Raw genomic sequence first — 14,510 nt, forward strand, 5'->3', positions numbered from 1 at the left:
GCTTCAATCCCCTCTCTCTTCCGTAGCACGTAGGCAGATGAGAGATCTGGTTTTGTAAATTGACAAAAACAATGGTGCTGTTGTTGGAACAGAGGGTCGCGCTTATAAACGCGTCCAACTGAAATGAAGGGCTTGTTTTTAAAATAGTTCCTCTAAGATGCTCCCTTCAAAGAAGGATGCCTTTTGCTTGGTCTTGACGAGCGGTTGTTTCCTTCGGTCTCACGACATCGCACCGACCACGCGACTCCTTATAAACTCATTTGTTTCGACCCTCTCGACCGGCTCTCCCCGTCCTTTCTCCCCCGCCAGTTTCTCCTTCTTGCGGCTCACAAGGCAGAAAAAGGGTAAAGGTCTCTCGGCTTGCTATCTCTCTCTCTTTCGGCCTTTCTCTTCTTCGTCCGCGGCAGCAGCCTTTCTCTCTCTTCCTCCGCAGCAGCGGCGCAGGGCCGGTTTCTCAACGCCATCTCCGACCTCTCTCTATACCTTTCCGGATTTTCTTGTTCACCCTCAGCCCTCCTCCGCACGCCCCCTTTTGTCCGGTCGAGGCAGGCGTTCACCGCCTTCATCCTTTTCTCGAGCAGCTGAAGACTGTTTTCTGATCATCAGGTCGGCCTCCACCCCTCCACAGGTATCTGCTCTATCTATATCTCTCCGTCTCTCTCTCTCTCTCTCTCTCACCCCCTGCACGTGCCCCCCTTTACTGCAGCTCGGTCTTTCACTGTTGATACGATAAATGCCACCGCCTCTTTGATTTTCAGGTTTGAAATGTTATACCTGAAACTCTCGTTAATTTTCAGAAGACACGTTTCTTAGCTGAGAACGAAAATGATGGTGGACGCTGGTTACATATAATTGCATAACGCTGATGGTATCAGTGTAATCCTTCTTCATACAGAAGCATATTGGTATCTGGCCAACCAAAAGACGTTTTAAGTGTACTTTGTTGGAGGAGTTTGTCGCCATAATACGCCCTTGCATCAAAAAACAGAAATTTCTAACAGCTCTAGCATTATTTTTTTCTCTTTAACTTGGTGACACATATGCTTTTTTAATATGCATTTATGTGCTTATTGCCACGGAAATCGTAATTGGCAATCTGGTGTTGTTCTTGCTCTTCTCAAGGGTTACTATGGATCTTTTTTTTTTCTTTTGCTTAGTTTGAAAATCTTTCGTATTATGACAGAAATCTTGATTTGCAATTTTCTTGTTTACTCATCAGAAAACCACCCGTCCTTGTTGCGTTCTGCTGTTCTTGATCCAAAAGAAACATCTCTTTCTTTCTCGATTTGTCTGTGGCGCATCAGAGTGATCGGAAAAGCCTTAGAGGGCAACGCCACAAGGCTATGAGGCCATCATCTGACAGCGGCAGCAGCTCCAGGAATGATAAAACCCGAGGACATCATCACCACCACCACCACCATCAGCAACAGTCAAATGGTAGCAATGCCAGACCGATGCGCGCCGAATGGGTCCCCAAGAACACTAACCCTCCTACCCCAGCCGCAGCACCAGCCGTGCCTCCCCCTGCCCAACCCGTTGTGCCCTCTGCATCCAGGAGTCCAGCCGGCATCTTGGGCAGGAAACCTCATCAACAAAGCCATAACAACCCCCACCATCACCATTACCATCGGAAGGAGCCGAGGCGGCGGCTTCCGGACGAGTCTTTGCCGCAACTGGTGCAGGAGCTGCGGGACAAGCTTGCCAATGGCGCCGTGGAGTGCATGATCTGTTATGACAATGTGGGTCGCTCTGCCCCGATCTGGTCCTGCGGTGCCTGCTTCTGCATCTTCCATCTCTCTTGCATCAAGCAGTGGGCGAAGGCCCCAGTGTCTGCTGCTGAGGGTGGTGGAGCGGCTAGTTGGCGGTGCCCAGGATGCCAGTCGGTCCAGCAGATGCTACCATCCGAGCTTCAGTATACCTGTTTCTGCGGTAAGTCCCGCAACCCTGCCCATGATTTCTATCTCACTCCGCATTCCTGTGGGGAGCCCTGCGGCCGCCCACTGGGTGCCCCGCCTTGCGCTCACTCCTGCGTTCTCCAGTGCCATCCCGGCCCTTGCCCTCCCTGCAAGGCCTTCGCCCCTGCCTGCTCTTGCCCTTGTGGCCGCAAGTCCTTTGTTCGCCGATGCACTGAGGGGTTTGCGGAGCTTAGTTGTGGCCAGCCATGCGGACTGCTTCTTGCTTGCGGTCGCCATCGCTGTAAGCGTGTCTGCCATGCTGGTGACTGTGGTTCGTGTGAGGCTTCGATCCCAGCTTCGTGCTTCTGCGAGAAGGTGTCAGATTTGTCGTTCTCTTGTAATGAATTGGATCAAAACGGCAAGTTCTCTTGCAACTCGGGGTGCGGGAAGCTTCTAGGATGTGGGAACCATCGTTGCAAGAAGAAATGTCATTCAGGACCCTGTGGTGACTGTGAGCGAGCGCCTTCATCCATTCAGAGTTGCCCTTGTGGGAAGATGAAGCTTACTGGTGATCGAGCTAGCTGCTTGGATCCAATTCCGTGCTGTTCCGAGGGGTGCAGGAGACTTCTTCCTTGTGGGGAACATCGCTGTCCGGAAAAATGCCATGAAGGCGACTGCCCGCGTTGCTTGATCCTTGTTAGTCAGAGGTGTCGATGCGGTTCATCCTCTCGGACAGTCTCGTGTGCTGAGAGGGTGGAGGGAATGTTCCTATGCGAAAAGCCATGTGGGCAAAAGAAGAATTGCGGCCGCCACCGGTGCAATGAGAAATGCTGCACTCTTTCTCGCTCCAGTTCTGATGGTTTTGGTGGTGGTGAGGATCCTCATTTATGCACCGTGGTCTGCGGGAAGAAACTTCAATGTGGAAAGCATTTTTGCACTGCCCTCTGCCACAGTGGCCACTGCCCACCATGTCTGGAGACCATTTTCACCGATCTCAGTTGTGCCTGTGGCAAGACCTACATTCCCCCGCCTGTTCCATGTGGTACACCCCCGCCAGATTGCCAACTTCCATGCTCAGTTCCTCAGCCTTGTGGACATACTGCCTCACATAGCTGCCATTTTAGCGATTGTCCACCTTGTGCGGTCCCTGTTGCAAAGGAATGTGTGGGCAACCATGTCGTCCTGAGAAATGTGCCGTGTGGGTCTCGGGACATTCGGTGCAATCGGCTGTGCGGGAAAACGAGACAATGTGGAATACATGCCTGCACTAAGATATGCCATCCTCCACCCTGCGATTCCCTAGACTGCAGCGAGAATGGTAGCAGATTAAAGGTTTCTTGTGGGCAAGTTTGTGGTGCACCACGAAGGGACTGCAGACACACTTGTGCTGCAATTTGCCATCCAATGGCAGCCTGCCCAGACATCCGTTGCGAGTTTCCAGTGATGATTACATGTTCTTGCGAGCGAATATCAGCAACAGTCCCTTGTGGTGCTGGTGGCAATGGAGTTCACGTTTATGGGGTCTTTGAAGCATCTGTGATTCAAAATCTGCCCGTTCCACTTGTTCCTTTAGATACAAATTCAAAGAGAGTGGTGCCACTTGGACAAAGGAAGTTGGTATGTGATGAAGAATGCGCCAAGTTGGAGAGGAAGAAGGTTCTTGCTGATGCCTTTGATATACCGACAAATCTTGATGCCCTCCATTTTGGAGAGAGCAGTTTGGCAGTGTCACAGTTAATGGCAGATTTGATGAGAAGAGAGCCGAAATGGGTCTTAGCCATTGAGGAGAGGTTCAAGTATCTAGTGTTGAGCAAGGGAAAGGGTGGGAATGCTAGTGGAGTTCGAGTTCATGTGTTTTGTCCTGTGAACAAGGAGAAGAGGGATGCTATTAGGCAGATTGCTGAGCGGTGGAAGCTTTCTGTGAGTGCTGCAGGGTGGGAACCAAGACGCTTTCTTGTGGTTCATGTCACAGCTAAGTCGAAGGCACCTTCACGGATTTTAGGATGTAAAGGAGTGGCTACTGCCGTGCATCCTCCTGCCTTCGATCCATCGATAGATATGGATCCTAGGCTTGTTGTTGGCCTGTTTGATTTGCCAAGGGATGCAGATATAAGTGGATTGGTCCTGAGATTTGGTGGAGAATGTGAGCTTGTCTGGCTGAATGACAAGAATGCATTGGCTGTGTTTGGAGATCCTGCAAGGTCTGCCACTGCACTCAGACGACTGGACCATGGATCAGTTTACCATGGAGCTGTTGTGATTTTGCAGAATGGCGGGTCTTCTGCAGGTTGTTCAAGTGGTAATGCATGGAGTACGAAGGAGAAGACTGGTCCTGATATCAACAGCGAATCGTGGAAGAAGATGGTACAAGGTTCAGCCGGATGGTTGTCTCAGGATTCATGGGGAGGAAATGAAGCATCTATCCCTGCATGGAAAGGAAAAGAGAATCCTATCTTGGCATCAAACAATCCCTGGAATGTTCTTGAAACGGTGGATACTGTCCCAAGTTCCACAGGTTCACATGAATCACATCAAATTGCAGGCAACCATGTGGCGAAGAGCGGTGATCGAGTTCCTTCTGCATCAGAACCAGGTGAAGAAGTAGAAGATTGGGAACAAGCTTATGATTGAAGTTCTCCATGTCTGTGGCTATGTTATAGTTGAGTCGTTGATGTGGGTTTTCCAGTCATTAGAGTCTTTTGCGGGTTAAGGGGCCAGAAATGATCAGTTCATTTTTGTGGAATGATCCTCCATTCAGGTGGGTAGTTGGTTGTATTTCCGCCATTGGTTGTGTGACCACAATTGAGTTTTTCATTTTTTTTTCCTTTTTTGTCCAATTTTTTAGAGGAACTAGATATTCAATTACAGAGTTCTGGATACTTGAGAAAGAAGCCGGTTGTGCTGTCATGCTTGAGCGGCCATACTTTTTGTGTATTGTATATTCAGATCTATGCATTTAAAGATAATAAATTTGCTTGTTTTTGTGCAAAAGAGATTCTGTTTGTTCTTTAATAGATATACGTGTGAAGGTAGTCTAAGTAGATGAAATTTTGGTGTCGTCCCAACCTCTTCTGTAGCTGAAGGTGGTCTTGTTGGCAATCCATAACCATTTATTTTTGGAGCTTCTAGATGGTTGTGATGTGCTAGTTTTGTAATCACTTGTGTGTTACTGAACGTTCTAATGCACATCCGTGCATCTTCTGTCATTGATTTTCTTTTGAATGCCTGGTGGCAAGAAGCAGCTTCAGCCTGGATGTCATCTTATTCTAGAGATGGGTGGGATGCTAATTTCTGTTTGATAAGCATCATCTTGTGCTTGAGCATCACAGTTTCGAAGTAGTGAGAAGCTGAGAGTGCATGGTTGATGCCTTTAACATTGTATTGAGGAAATGAAATTTGTTGTAATTTTTCATCGTTATGCGTCTTAAAATGTGCTATGTTGTCCTTCTGTTGTTATTATGCAAATTTGTTTGTGGCAAGACTCTATTATTACTAGTCAACCGGTTATCGTTATCTATTGTCAGGAAAAGTTTGCAACCCCTTCTAGTTGAATACGCCAATTGAATACGCCAAGGGGTTATAGCACAATGGTTCAAGGGGTTATAGCACGGTGGCAAGGCGGTCTAATTCAGACCCATGTTGTAGTCGCTGTCACGACTGTATGATCATTTTTTGAACCGTAAAAAGTCCTGAAACAAGCTTTGTGAACTTGAGGTGATGGGCATAGAGGCAGTAGCCTCTTTTCTGGGTGCTAGAATGAACCATTCACTCTAAAAGTGAAAAAAAAAAATCAAAAAAATCGTGAAAGGCCATTATGAAAACTTGAAGCTGGTCTATCCTAAAATTTGAAGAAATATTTTCTACATAAACAATGTAAGCCTATTTGCAGTTTCTTCGCCTGGCAAATGTGTTGTGGTGCCCTGTATTTTCTTATCCTCATGGATGCTGGGAATTGTTTCATTTGGATTTGATGTTGCCCTGCTGAACGCAAGTGATCCCTTATTTACGTGGCTGTCATTTGGTCTGAAAACCGTGCATGGTCTTCTGAAGTTAGAGACTATGGAAAATGGCAGCCACTGCCCAAAAAATGGTTTGAATCCAAGCAAATCTGAAAAGAATCTTTCTTTAAGGTGAAAGAAGCAGAAGCCTGTGGCAGTTGACCAATGTGGAAGCAAAAGAGGAAAATATAATGGTTTTGACCATTAAGGTAGCATTAGTTTCATTGCCAAAGCAACCTTTACACTCGCCCGGTACATTGAAGTTCCTTCACTAGGCAAAATACAGCTGCCACCCTATCGATTTAAGGCCAGAAATCGAAACACACATGCTAATATCCTTAATAACCCAAAAATTCTCACCAAAAGTAGACAAAAAAGAACGAACACTATCAGTATAAAATTGAACCGGGATCACAAATTGAAATGTGTGGAATACATGAACATTACATGGAAAATGTACTATCAAATACCAAGAACTCCGCCATCTTTGCCATCGCCACTGAATTTTTATTTCGGAATATAAGAATGTGCAGCCAGATTCACGCTATTGAAATAGTAAAATTTAGCATTGGAACTTTTAAATGCATCTGCTTTATTAATACACGAAGATACATCACAGACAAATGACAGGTAACTCGTCCTTCCATGCTCGCCCCACAAAACTACATAGGACAATCCTGAAAACCGTGTCAAATCAGCGTAGATCAAGACCAAACAAAGAAATCCGATCGAGTGTTGGGGAAAACCAAAGTGAAGGGCATAGTGGAACTGACAGCAAGGAGATTCAGGCCACGCCTATAGAAATGAAATAAGCTCCAGGACTAGTAGCAGATCTTGTCGATAAAGAGCTTCTGGAGTTCCTCCGTGATGGCCTGGTCCAGGGGGGCGACTATAGCGATACGGAGGCTGAGGGTGTGTTTAAGAACTTCAAGAATATCTCTCCCTCTCTCGCCAAGTTGCTGCTTCTGTTAGTATAAGGAAACCTAGTTGCTGCTTCTGTTAGTATAAGGAAACCTCGGAGAGAGAGAGAGACAGGTGAAGAGTATTGTGGTCTGCTAGGGTAGAAAGGCGAGACACTCAGGTTCCGTCGGACGAGTGAAGAAAGCAAATACAGACCGTTGTTAAGAGAGCCGAAATGGGTCTTAGCCATTGAGGAGAGGTTCAAGTACATGTGATACTGCCTGCAAGGACGCCTTCAAACACGCCAAAATCGTAGATAATCCATAGTGATATAGGCTTTACCAAGGCAACCAAACTTCCCCTCCCTCCGAAATTAATTCAATAAGACAAGGTAGATCTCATGCGCCTCAAGGAGGCGATCTCAGCCGACCCAGATACGTCCTAAATTTCTCGGGGAAAGCTGCCACTAATGTCGTCTTCAATATAATGACAAGGCAATATTTTTTCAGGAACAGACAAGGCAATATATTTAAGACCATTTCATCGAGAGGGTATGAGTGTTTTCTTAGCTAAAATTGCGTATGGTCGTGGGTGCTCAAGTTTCTGATTATGCATGTGGTAGCGAGAAACTTGTGAAGAGTCGAGGAGAAAGCCCTTAAATGAAGACTCATCAGTCCTGAGCTTCTCAATGGTCCTGTCTTCACAAATCAAAGTGATGAAGGAAACTTCGCCTTACATCCCAAAAACTAGGTAAATTAAGAAGTCATATCCTACTATGGTTCATTATCATCATAAGGAAAAGGGGGAAAGACAATGAACAACAATATTGTATTTTTGATAAGGTTTCAAGTCAACACCATACGAAAGCCGTGACCAACCAAGTACAAAAGTTTGCAGCACAGACCAGGCAAACTCTAACCTGATTTGCAACGGATATTTCTCAATAAACCAAGCATATAGAACCAAACTCCGAGTCTTGGCTCCTTAATACCCGTAACCGCAACATATGTACAGCCAATTGCCATAACTGAGCCCGTCAAAATCCAAGATATATTCACGGGACTAATACTGATCATTTACTTCCTACTGGTAAATTATCGTTCTACTAGCTAATCATCAATATCTGGGGCATCCATATCGATATCATCTGGATCAAAATCCCTAATCTTCACATCTGCATCTTCTCCAAATTGGATTGAATTGTCTATATATGACAAGACGTACTGGATACTGCAAAAACGAAAAGAACATACATAAAAACAAAATAACTGCAGACTAACATTCAGGTGGCAGGACCTACGTGCATGCCCAACCCAGATAAGGGACAGTCTAGAGTCAGCATACTACTTGCCACAAGCCCCACGTGATAATATCTAGGAGCTCGCCGGTTCAACCTGTTTTAACAGGCCAACGGGCGGTTCACAGAGCCAACAAATGCAGGGGAGTGGTCGTTCCTTGTGTCCAGATGCCTAAGTGGGTTGCATCACCCCCAAGTTAGCCTGAGTATACACACAAGAGAGAGAGAGAGGGGTATGGGGGAACAGGCTGGACCAGCCTGCTGCAGATGTAGAGTTTGGGCTTTAAGACCGGATAAGAATCAGGCCAACCCTGAACATCACAAGATGGAGCAAAGGTTGCAGTAGGCAAAAACCTTCAGCTGGCTTAATATATCCACGTCTAGCATCAAAATTTTCTAAATGACATACCTGCTTTCCTTTCTCAAATCCAGGGGCAAGAAATTCACCATGCTGTAGTCATCCACCTAAAAGAAACATGTGAAACCATCAGCATTTTGCAAGTCAGATAATGCATATATTGCTACTAAGAAAATAGTAAGAGGGAATTTCAATGATTACTAGCACCAAAAGAGATTAATACTTCATTGCAATTTAATATTTGCATCAGATGCCACCATGTACATGTGATACTGCCTGCAAGGACTTCACAGGCCAGGTTATGTGTATTGGCTTGAGGCCTACGAGTTGACGAAAGTCAGGCGCTTGGTATATTTGGCAGACATCCTTGGTGCAAGTTGAAGCAACATACTATTCTTATGCACCAGAAGGTGTAAACGATGTTTTTTATGATGAAACAGTCAGCAGAGAGCAAACATGCACCTCATGGATGGGCAAGTTTCATTAGTCCACAAAACCCGGTCGTTTCTGCATCCTTACAATTAGAAAGGAAAAGGTATGCATGAGATTTGAACTCTTAACCCGACGGTTTGCAAGTTAAACACTCCAATTTTCCCAGGTATATGATTTCCCAACAGTGTCTTGGATATCACTTTGATATTTTTGCCATAATACCATACATTAAGTCTAGCGTTCAAGAGCTGGTGGACATGTCAAGTGGAAAGGGGAATGAAAAATAGATCGGATATTAAACATCTAAGATTGTTTTCTATCCAAGTCAGTCCTTTCATATGCAAGGCTAGACATGGGCTGGGAGGAGACAAAAATGGGTTAGAGATAGGGAGATTGTTGACGGTAACCAGAATCTAAGAATAATTACTACTGTGAGCAGAAATAATCATGAGTATTATTTCCATTTGGACAACATGACGAACATGCGCATGACAATGACTTGTAACGATGACAGGAAAAGTGCAAAGATGCTATGACTCGAAAAGAAAAGTTATGGTGATAGTTCATAGCAAAAAGAACAGGGACAGCCTATGGAATTTTATCAGAATATGAATCTGGACATAATTTCCTGAGAAACTAATACGCTTACAGGTCAGCCCCGGAATGACCAAGTTAATCCCAAACTAAAGTTTGTTTAGTGACGGTATGACATGACATTGACAAGTTTCTGAAAGATAAACAAACAATGTTCAAGAGAAGCAGTTGATTGTCCAACTTACAGCCAACAAGCTTAACGTTGAGCCCATTGATTTAGCTCCAGCCATGGACAGGGTTCACATCCCCACTAGAAGGGGATCCAAAAGAAAAGAGACCCAACATGCTGTAGTAACTACAAAAGGTTGAAGAGAGTAGTACTCAAGAACTACCATTTGTGTCTATTAGGTCCTTATTTTCACCATCATCAAGAACAACTTTTAAAAAACTAATGATTCTGACCTCAAATGAAAAGACACATATTTAGCTTGGAGGCAAAGTAAAGAAGAACACTCCTTATGAACTATGGGCATGGTTAACAGAGGAAAATTGTTGACATTACATTCATCACCAACCAAACATGTTAAGTGAAAATGTCCCAACTCTCAAGTACTTGAGAAATTTAAACTTTCAGTTACTCACCAACTCAGCCAACGTTTTGTTCAACTTTGCAAACTTCGGAGCCATATTCTGATTTAACTCTGACAACAAAATCTTTGGGTCCGGGTTAAGATAACTGTCATAAACAGGTAAAACAGATGTTAGTGTGAGTGCTCCTGCTAAAGTAACATAAACACATATTCTTAAGACCAAAGCAAGACCATAACAGGAATTAAAAAATGGAACCCACTCTTCAAGGCCTTTTTTGTTCTTCACAAGATCCATCTTAGAAAGAATATTAACATGAGGGATTTCGAGTTGAATCATTGCTGAAAGGGATGCCATACAACCACTTATATACTTGGTCACATCAGTCATGAACTGCAAAATGTAATAAAAATTTAAATTCACGGACCCAGACTTAATCAAGATAGACAATAGTAAGACAGCTACCTGAGAGTCAAGTAGGTATACAGCACATATGTTGAAATTCTTGCGTTTTAGATGGTCCACAAAATTCCGTAGGACAGGAACATGAGAAAATAGTTCCATCTGACCTGATTAAGAATTACAATTTGTCAGATTATCACATGAAATTGATAATTCTTGTGCTTATGAAAGACAAAAGTGCACCACAATCAGCTGGCTATTAAATATTTTACAGTACCATAAGGAAAGGCATCTAGATAGTTACTAGAAACTTATAAATATACACCTGAGCTTCACTGTATCAAATAAGAATAAGAACGAAAATGCATCCCATCCAAAAGGTCTTGTCAATTCCAAATTTTAAGTAATTAAGTTGTACATGACATGACATTATAAAGCATGTAAAATGCAAGATACCTGGGCAATCAAAAACAAGGTAGTCATCGTCCAAGTAGTTCTCTAGTTCTTCTTCCAACCAATCATCCAGATTGTCTTCCAGGTGCCTGAAGAAGTGCTAAGGATAACAACTGTGCGTGAGAGAGAGAGATCTACTGACCTTCTTTTTTCTCTATAACCAGTAAATTCTTTTTTACTTTTAGTGATTCTTGGTCTTTAAAGTTATTTGTAAGAAGAATGGATTACTTTAGGGGAAGATTATGCCAACACAGTAAAACTTAGACAATGCTTCACGATTTTTGCTTTAGACATTAAAAGGCTACTAGTTTAGGTACTGCAAGTACGGCAGCGTGTGAGTGAGCAGGTCGGTATAAGCAAGATGCAATAGTCACTCAATTTTGGTCAATTTTTTAATGAATTTGCTTTTGAACATCAAAAAATGCAGTAATGTAGGCTATAACAGTAAGGCTGTGTTTGTGCATGCATGCATGGGGTTGAGAGAGACACACACAGACAGAGACAGAGAAAGGGAGAGAGATGGAGGAATTGTAATTCTAAATCGGACAGACGCATGGCAATACACTTTGGTGCATTGAAAAGTCTAGCCCAACTATTTGTCTACATGCTGACAGAACGTAGTAGTCTTTCTCACAAGATGATGTTTTCCGTCTCCATTGTCTTGCACCAATCAACTGTGCCATAAACAATTAAAGCTGACACAAGAAGACAAATACAAAGGCCCCATTAACCAGCTCATACCAGTCCCTTATGCTGAAACATATCATTCAAGGTCCCTAGATATTGTAATCTCAAGTACAGTAGTTTCATTAGAACACATGAGCCTTCGAAGAGAACTCACTTATCAACAAAGAATAAACAAAGAGAAGGATACTCCATGCAGTATATAAGAGCTCCATTTGGGCCCAAGCCCATCGTCTCCATAACATCCTCCAAGGTAATAAGCTCCCTGATATCTGACAAACCAACAATTTAAACTTTAATCATCAACAGACCAAATATATGTTTCATCACCAGTCACTGTCACAAATAAGCTTAAACAGATAAAAAAACAAACATCGTCCTAAAAACACACACCCATAGAAACAGGATAATTGAAATTCTCAGCTGCAGGATCAAGGTTCACAATATGGACTGTTCGCCCGATTGCTTCACAATGCTGCTGCAAACTGGCACAGTATGTCGACTGCCCAAAATCCAACAAAAAAAACAATCAATATAAGATAAATACCCACCGTCAAAAGCTGCCATCAGTCAGGAGCCAATAAGAAACACGAAGAAAACAATTAAGAAGGACCAAGACAAGTGAGCGAATAGGTAGTACCTTCCCACTCCCGGCAGGGCCGATCACGAGCTGCGCATAACCCATGTTGGGATCAGTGGCGACGATTCGCGAAGGCGAGGAAGCAAAGAGAGCGCTGGACGACAACTATGGCGTAAGTAGAACACCAGAGGATGATATCACACAATGCACTGAGAAAGGCTGAATTGTCCATGCAGTTATATCATCTGAGACCGTGTCAAGTCACATGAAAGCAGGTTAATGTCAGATAATAGAACATCCAAAACGATAAAAGAGAAATGAAAACAATTCCAGATGAAGCCATAAAAGAACAATCCTAGCACGACAACATAAGATGAACCAAAAGCAACAAGCGAGAAAGCCATAAATAGAAACTGACTGATGGGAGTGGGTACATGGTAAGTGGAAACATCAGAAAAGGGAGAAGTTGGTGGAGAAGATAATAAGAAGAATAACAACAATAATAGAAACTAGACGAATCTTCAACTGTGCATCATTGGTGCATGCTCATAGACAGGCGGAGAGAGAAAGAGTGAGAATAGGGAAGGAAAACATGGGATTCAGCCTGAAATAAGATCAGAAGATTGGTTTCTTAAGATTGATTGGATAATTGTTGTGGCATGTTAATCTGTGAGACGGACTTGGCTCTAACGTGCATTTGAAATATTGGTAAATATGAGCATTTTTCCACTGAATTCTTTTTTGAGGCTGATAGTAAGCTTTGCTTCCACTCTCACTATCTCTGCTTCAGTTGCATTCTCAACTATTATTAGATCAGGCTGTCGACCAACTGAAGTAATAAATTTCACTAGTAAATATCACCACTAAAGAGTAAAGGCTGTGAACAAATTTTTGAAAAGGAAAAATGAACTTGAGAAACCACTCTTGAGGTAAGAGACTTAATTGATCGCATTGCAGTGTAATACTCTGCTGAGAGACTTGGTTGTTAGATTGTGTAAAACTCCAAAATTGCTATCCTGCCTCTAAGATCATAGCATGCTTCGGCAAGAACAAGATAACGACAACCACAAAACTTGAGCCAGCGACTGGCCACCTACAAGCCACTTCAAAATTGTGAAGTATACAATATCCATAAAATAATGTTTAAAGTGACGAATAGTAATTCTAATAACTAGAGACACCTAACCCTAATCTTAAAGAGTCTAAAGGTTAACAATTAATACTAATAAGATTGATAAGGATCAAGCTAAATTTTAGCCACGAGGTGGCATCTCCTGTAAGAGCGTGACGGACGGCCCCTTTTGAAACTCAATTTTACCTTAAACGTTATAAAATAAAATAATGCAATGAACTGATGCTATGCTAAAATGATCATGCAATGTTTCACCTAAATGGAATGCGTGACCAAAAACTGTTGATTCTAGCCATCATTTTACATTTAGGAAGGATCATCTGGTCACCAAACTTAGCCGCTTGTTTGCACTAATTCAAACCAAAAATGAAGATTCATATGGTTTTCTTTGATATGCCGCGAAAATTCTACAGCAGAGATAAACACTGTTTCAGTAACATTTGTTAACATATTTTTCTATGACGAACTTCTGAAAAAACTAAGCATTCAGGATTCGAGGTTTGTTTAATGGCAAGATCACCACTTTCTCCGCAAAAGCAGCAACTAAACAAATGAGTTTCTCATTTCAAAGTCAATATTTTAGTGGAATCAACAAATAAAATCTGAAACCACGAGTGAATACATCAAAACCAGAAGCAACAAAAGCTTCGGGCTACTGAAATCACCCATTCCGGCACCACCGACCAAAAACTAAACAAAAACCAGCAGCCCACGGCAAATTACCTCAGTGAAGGAACCAAACCTCCAACTTGATGCCGTATGGAGTAACAACGGAGAAGGCATCGGATTCTCCTCGGAAACAAGCAGGGGCACCCGATGGTGCCTGTGTTTTCCAACACCGAAGACGATGACTTAAGCCTCAACCGCCAGGGCAGGGCCGACCAATTAAGGCCACCATAGAGGCTGACCGTGTAACGCAGGCCAAGGCTGCCAGCTGGTGGCGCTTATGTAAAAATTAGAACGGAGAGAGAGAGAGATATATACTGAGCGAGAAAATGGCTGTCGGCCAGTCAGATATTGCGGGCCGGCAACCTTCGATCAAGAGATAGAGAGGGACAGAGAGAGGGCAAGATAACTTACCGGAGCTCGCCGGCGAGAGTGGCAGCCTTCACCGCAAAGAGAGAGAGAACAGCGCCGGTACGCGCGTCCGTCGGAGAGACTCAGAGAGAAGGAGGGAGAACGGTTTTTGCGCTCATCCGAAACAGGACACAATCCAGCCCGAGGGTTTCCCGTTTAGAAGACCCCTTTTCTCAACGG

General features: G+C 43.5%; 2 protein-coding genes across 2 annotated transcripts; one reads left to right on the forward strand and one right to left on the reverse strand.

Moving 5' to 3' along the window:
- The first annotated feature begins 197 nt into the window (after window positions 1–197).
- On the forward strand, window positions 198–4,762 carry LOC116258893 (NF-X1-type zinc finger protein NFXL1). The gene is made up of 2 exons (XM_031636336.2): window positions 198–628; window positions 1,220–4,762. Exon 2 carries the CDS (start codon window positions 1,344–1,346, stop codon window positions 4,524–4,526), a length of 3,183 nt encoding a protein of 1,060 aa, XP_031492196.1. The 5' UTR covers window positions 198–628; window positions 1,220–1,343; the 3' UTR covers window positions 4,527–4,762.
- A 2,836-nt stretch (window positions 4,763–7,598) lies between these two features.
- Window positions 7,599–14,492, reverse strand: LOC116259492 (GPN-loop GTPase 3). The gene is made up of 10 exons (XM_031637348.2): window positions 14,334–14,492; window positions 12,182–12,366; window positions 11,935–12,043; window positions 11,732–11,813; window positions 10,861–10,946; window positions 10,468–10,571; window positions 10,265–10,395; window positions 10,057–10,150; window positions 8,500–8,555; window positions 7,599–8,023 (listed from the first exon to the last, which is right to left on the reverse strand). The coding sequence occupies exons 2-10, from the start codon at window positions 12,224–12,226 to the stop codon at window positions 7,903–7,905; spliced, it is 828 nt and encodes a 275-aa protein (XP_031493208.1). The 5' UTR covers window positions 12,227–12,366; window positions 14,334–14,492; the 3' UTR covers window positions 7,599–7,902.
- Window positions 14,493–14,510: the final 18 nt, after the last annotated feature.

The sequence above is a fragment of the Nymphaea colorata genome, chromosome 8, assembly GCF_008831285.2.
Source record: "Nymphaea colorata isolate Beijing-Zhang1983 chromosome 8, ASM883128v2, whole genome shotgun sequence".
Lineage (NCBI taxonomy): Eukaryota > Viridiplantae > Streptophyta > Magnoliopsida > Nymphaeales > Nymphaeaceae > Nymphaea > Nymphaea colorata.

Excerpts from the sequence above, each read along its gene's own strand:
- LOC116258893 (XM_031636336.2), top strand. The coding sequence starts at position 1,344 with ATGAGGCCATCATCTGACAGCGGCAGCAGCTCCAGGAATGATAAAACC.
- LOC116259492 (XM_031637348.2), bottom strand. The coding sequence starts at position 12,226 with ATGGGTTATGCGCAGCTCGTGATCGGCCCTGCCGGGAGTGGGAAG. Across the intron at positions 10,151-10,264 it reads AACAAAAAAGGCCTTGAAGA|TTATCTTAACCCGGACCCAA; the intron begins GTGGGTTCCATT and ends TGTTTATGACAG. Across the intron at positions 8,556-10,056 it reads ACAAAACGTTGGCTGAGTTG|GTGGATGACTACAGCATGGT; the intron begins GTGAGTAACTGA and ends TGTTTCTTTTAG.